At 41.2% G+C, this 6000-nt stretch overlaps 2 protein-coding genes across 2 annotated transcripts; both read left to right on the forward strand.

Moving 5' to 3' along the window:
* The first annotated feature begins 72 nt into the window (after positions 1–72).
* LOC146926351 (uncharacterized) lies at positions 73–1451 on the forward strand. Its single transcript, XM_085706894.1, has 2 exons — positions 73–201; positions 285–1451. Exons 1-2 carry the CDS (start codon positions 73–75, stop codon positions 1449–1451), a joined length of 1296 nt encoding a protein of 431 aa, XP_085563020.1.
* Positions 1452–1463: 12 nt separating this feature from the next.
* LOC146926352 (uncharacterized) lies at positions 1464–2669 on the forward strand. The gene has a single exon (XM_085706895.1). The coding sequence runs from the start codon at positions 1464–1466 to the stop codon at positions 2667–2669; it is 1206 nt and encodes a 401-aa protein (XP_085563021.1).
* Positions 2670–6000: the final 3331 nt, after the last annotated feature.

A 6000-nucleotide genomic window follows, 5' to 3' on the forward strand; every position in this document is an offset into this window, starting at 1 on the left:
TTAATTTTTACGAAAATCTAAAATCATTTGATATATTATTAAGATACACACAAGATTAACTGTGTTCTATAAATGAGTGAGATGTCTAGAGAGAGTGAGAGAGCGTGGTCTGGAGAGAGAGAGAGTGGCGGTTATCCCCGTTTCCACCGGGGACAACCGCGTCGGTATTCACCTTCACAGGAAGCAAGGTACTATAGGGGGGTAGGGGGCCAAGCAGGGTGCCACAAAAGGGGGGGAATAGGGGAGAGTGGTCCGATGTGAGACCGTGAAAGGGGACATCGCAGGAACAGGCGGACAGACAACGGGACAGGCTTCGGGAGGAGCAGCGGCATGGAGGTTCAAGGGAGCATCGACAGGGGCGGTCTAGGGTTAGGGCTAGGTTTGACTCTGATTATTGGTATGACTCTGAGGAAGATTGTGATTTTGGTAATCAGGATGTTGCTCAAGATGGACGTGTTGTTATTCATTATGCAAGGCCTGACAGGTACAGGGAACGTGATGGGTTAGGGTACGAGGTGCCTTATGTGCTGCAATCACGTTCGCGATCCAAAGTATGTGACAGAACTGTGTTATCCAATCCAGCAGAAGGGGGCGTGAATCAACATCCTAAGGGTTCTAGATCAGTTTCACGCAACAAGGCAGTACCTTCAAGTGGTCAGTCAAAAACTGTGAATTCGAACTTTGTTTCCTTCTATTTTACAAACATACCACATGATATTTCATATATAGAATTGCGTCAAGGGTTTGAGGTCTGTGGTGTTATGGAGGATATTTATTTGGCTCGGAAACGCAATATTAATGGCGGTGCATTTGGGTTTGTTAGATATGGTAATGTGAAGGATGTTGACAAACTGTTAAAGGCGGTGAATAACGTGTGGTTTGGTGATTGGAGGGTGGTAGCTAAGGTGTCTAGTTTCGATAGGTTTGGAAATAAGAGGGGTGGTGGTAGAGAGAGGGGAGAGGGAGAAAAAAGTTTAAATGGAGAAAAAAAGTTAGAGGGAGAAAAAAGTAAGGTTGGAGGAGTGAATGGCTATGTGGGAGTAGTTAGTAAGGCTGGTGGGGGGATTGTTCCTGAGGGTGTGAAAAACAAGGATGGTGGGTATGCTCAGGTGGTCCGTGGAGAGGAGGGAGGTGGTGAGAAGATTGTGAGGAGGGATCGTGGTAATGAGGAGGTGGTTGTGGTAGCAGCGAGAAAAAAGTTTATTCCTAAGTATGTTTCAATGGAACATGACGTGACTTGGGCTCGTAAGGGTATGGTGGCTTCGGTGTTACATGGTGAGGCAATTTCGGTGATCCAACGACGGATTTTTGATGCTGGGTTTGAAAAGATGAAAATTCTTCCTTTAGGGGCAGACAAGGTACTTTTAAGAATGGAAGATGACGAGGATGTCAGCGGTGCTCTTAAGGAAGCGTCGGAATGTTTTAATAATTTTTTCTACAATCCTGTATGATGGAAGAATGACATGGTGGGTCATGAACGTGGTGCATGGGTGAGAATTTGTGGAATATTGTTGCATGCTTGGAACGTCGATTTTTTCAAACTATGTGTTTATGACTGCGGTCGGTTCTTGCGAGCGGATGAGTTTACGTTGGATAAAATGCGATTTGATTATGCGCGTGTTTTATTAGCAACGTCGTCATTGGATGTAATAAATACTGAAGCCGAGGTTATGGTTGACGGTGAACTCTTTGACTTTAAGATTATTGAAGAGTGGGGTTTTGGGTTAGGAGAGGATGCATGTTTAAGTGATGAAGATGAATTTACAGCTGTAGAGGAGGTTCATTCGGATGGAGTACATGATGTGTTAGCTGCAAGTGGTGATGTTGATGATATGGTGAATCAGTTATCCGACGAGTGGCATAATGAGAATGTTGGTGCTGCTACCCGAATTAATTCTGAGTCAGCTGAAGCTTCCGTGAAAGAGTGTTCTCTAGTGAAGGCAGTTTCTTCGTTGAGGGTCCAAGATACTCCTAGGGCCACTATAAATAATCACGAAGCTGTTATAGGCAAGAAGCAATCAAATGTGAACAAAGCTATGGCTTCTAGTGCTGTTTTGGAAAATATCACAGCAGAAGTTGACTGTAGTAGCAGACAGCCGCGCCAGTTGCATGGGGGTGCTAAGAAAACTGCTTTGCGAACAACTTCATGCCCTCCAGGTCGTGCACTCTCAGCTACTGCAGGCCCGTGGAGCTTAGAGTGGGTACATAGGCACAAGACTTTTGCTACTGGTGGTGGAGGTCCTTTGGAACTTAATAGAAAAAATTATATTCCTCATGATGCTCATCGAACGCTTAAGAAGAAGGGAAGTGGGCATCTACGACAATGTGCTCTAAACTTGAAGCGTATAGCCAGGCTATTCGAAAAGGATCGTAGGGAGGTTCTTCGTGCTCTTCGCAAAACTCATAAACGTCGTAAAGTGGTTTCCGAAGGTCCGAAGGAAAAGGTAAATACTGATGAAACTTCTTCTCAAAGTGGATCACAGGCTTCTGTTACAAATGATTGGACAAATTGGTTCGTTCTTCATGGTAGTGATAAGGCGAAATCCGATGATGTTAAGGGGATTGGCAAGTTGGTGGGATTGAACTTTAAAGGGGATAAAAATAATAGATTTGATGTGCTGTCTGGGGCGGGAAGAAAAACGGCAGAGGGTGGAGGGGTAGAGGGGTAGGCCGTGAGTCATGAGGGAGTTGGGGAGTGGGGTGTTTGGTGTGCGTGGTTTTGATGAAGATTATCTCTTGGAATGTAAGGGGTTTAGGTGGGTTCGAAAAAAGAAGGGAGGTGTGTCAGTTGGTGAGGCAGAAAAAGTCGTTCATTATTTGTATCCAAGAAACAAAGTTGTCAGTTTTTGATGGGGTGGTTTGTAAATCTGTTTGGAAAGACTCAAATGTTGATTTTTCATTTCAACCGTCGAGTGGTGCATCGGGTGGGTTGGTTACACTTTGGGATTGTTCAGAGGTTGAGGTGTGGGCATCGTTCCAGCTTGAGCATGTTCTAGGTATTCAAGGTCGGTTTGTGAAGACTAGTGAGGAGTTCACTTTGTTGAATGTTTATGCTCTGTGTGATGTTTCTCGTCAGCAAGCTCTTTGGATCAATATTTCGCAGCGGTTGTCTATTTTGTCTGATCATAATATTTGTGTGTGTGGGGATTTTAATACTGTTCGGTGGTCGGAGGAACGTCGTAGTAGGGGAAATTCAAGTCTTCATTCAGGGAGTGCGTATTTTAATCAATTCATTGGTGTCAACGTTTTTATGGATTTACCTCTCCGGGGCCGTAGATTTACGTGGTTTCGGGGTGATGGTAATTCTATGAGTCGTCTTGATCGTTTCTTATTATCAGAGAGATGGTGTCTGATGATGACATCCTGTCATTACGTAATATTAGGGACTTATTGTGACATTTTGATAGAGTTCTCATGCAATTTATACTGTTCTGGAGTGCAAAAAGCTTAAAATTTGAAGTCTGTTCGAAGGAAATCGCGCCACGCCAATTTCAAGCCGTGCTGCGATTTTTGAAGCAGAATTACACACTTCCTGTAAAGAGGAAATCGCGGCACGCCATTATACAAGGCGCGGCGCGATTTTGATGGGTCAGGCCCATGACTTCTATAAATACTGCACTCAATCTGAAGAACAAGGGTTACGATTTTGGAGAGCAAAGTGCGATTTTGAGACATCGGAGACGGCTAGAAGGGCGATTTCTTCAACCTTTTACCAATTCATGTATGTTTTAATTATTTCATTGATTATGCTATTTGTAAACTCGATTATGAGTAGCTAAATCTCTTAGAGATTAGATCCGAGATGAATCTTTGTAACCCTAATTGACACATGTTGCTATGAAACTCTATTTTGTTTATGAATTCAATTCTAGTTTATTCAATTCAATTGTTCTTAATGCTTTTTATATCTTGATCACATATAACTTGATTTCGTGAGAATGAATGACCACTGACCATGGCTTTCAACTTAGACCTAATTGAATTGTTCTAATAAACAGGGTTAGTCTAGGAATAGATAATCGTTTGTTAGTGATAATAGGTTAACGTTCGGTAAAACCTTCAAGAATTATTAAACCACCTAAGGAATTAGGGGCTGTAGTTTAAGAAGAGGGTCCTAACTCAAGGGATTGATTAGGGCTATTTTGTTAATCATCGTAAATTAGAAAAGGGTTCATAACAAATAGGTGCAGTAGACCAATTAGGGGAACTTAGAGGATTCAACGGATCTGATCTCATCTCTCCCATATTTTCTTAACCAAATCTTTATTTTCTGTTACTTGATTTAATTAAAATCAAACCAAATCTACCGCCTAGTGGCAAATCAAAATAAAATTTTACACATCCTATTCTTATAACGCGATTGAATTATTGAAGTTAAAACAGTCCTCGTGGGATCGATATTTTTACTACTTCGATAGTATTTGGTGCACTTGCCAGAGATCTATCAAGTTTTTGGCGCCGTTGCCGGGGACTGTTGAATTATTTCAACAAGGCAATTACGTTATTATTTAGGATTTCTGTCTTTTATATTTTTGTATATATATTTATAAAAAAAAATATTATGCTCTTTGTTTTCTTCTCATTGTACTGTGCTACTGAAAAGTTTATCCAAGTTTTGCAGCTATGATAGACAGGTTACTCCTCTATGACACAGAAGAGATTGCTAAGTTGCAGTATGAAAAATATATGCTATCTTTTAAGATCAAAATTTTGGACAACAAAATCTCGAGTTGTGGTCATTATGAGGCAAATCAACCAGGTAGTGATGGTGAAGGGAAGAAAGAGGTGATCAACATCGATTACAATACTCAACTTCAGAATATTTTAGATGATTTCTTGGTGTCAAATCAAGTTTTATTTGAAAAGTTTGATGTTCAGTGTGGTGATCTTGTTGAGAAAGCACATGAGTCTCAAAGGAAGCTGATTCAGATGAAGAGTGAGTGTCACAAGGTTGAGGTGGAAGAAAAACCCAAAGTGAGGAGTGTTGATATTTTCCCGAAGTCTGAACCAACGGAGGTTGAGGAAATCACTCGTGTGCAGATGGATGCACATCCTTCTCTACGGTGGGAGAGCTTAAACTCTAAAGGTTTAACGGTGAGAGCATGGGAGCATCTACTTCTTTGCTACAAATTCATGGAATTCCTACCAAACAAGAGGAAGAAGAAGGATGATATATTCTTTCTGACATATTTGCCACCCTAACAGTGGTTGAAGCGTCAAGCTCAATGACGTAAAAGAAAGCGCTGGGTGGGAGGCAACCCACTGTTTAATTTTCAGGTATGATTTTATTGCTTTCAAAAATAAAAACACAAAAATATTTTTCTTTTCTTTTTAATATGAGGCAGGAAAGTTTTCGAAAAATTGTTCTAGTACCTCCTATCAAGAAAATCATGCAAGGTACTGATGTCTTGCATGAATCTCTCTTCAAAAGTTTTTCAAAAATTCAATAAGACTCATGCATTTTTCAAGAAAACAAGTTTTGGCATGAGAGAACTCCCTGTTTCTACAAAATCGCGCCGCGCCTGTATATGGCCGCAGCGCGATTTTTCTCCTCAGCCTATAAAAACCTCACTATTCATCATCATTTTCATTCCATTTTTCCTACTTTTCTCTACCAAAAATTTCCCTAGACTTCCCATTCACGAATTTTTCCCATCTTAATCTACCTTATCACTTCCTAAACATCATCAAACCACAATCCAATCACAAATTCATCAATCCAAACCATTATCATTCACAATCCATCATAATCCATCATAATTTTCCCAAACTTCACAAAACTTCCTTTTCACCATCTTCCTTAACCACAAAGGCCTCCAATCCACGAAACACCCGCTAAAAGAAAGCCACCAACCCCAAGTCATCCACAAGCAAAGCCAAACGCCCTCGCACCGCATCCGAACCACCCGAAAACGCCATTCATTTTATCAATGACCAAGCCCAAGAGTTCCACAAAGCCATGAAAAGTTTTGAAGTTGTGGGGGAGAGGAAGTTTGAATT

This window comes from Medicago sativa, chromosome 4, assembly GCF_051527215.1.
Source record: "Medicago sativa cultivar Bolivia chromosome 4, Bolivia_mono, whole genome shotgun sequence".
NCBI lineage: Eukaryota > Viridiplantae > Streptophyta > Magnoliopsida > Fabales > Fabaceae > Medicago > Medicago sativa.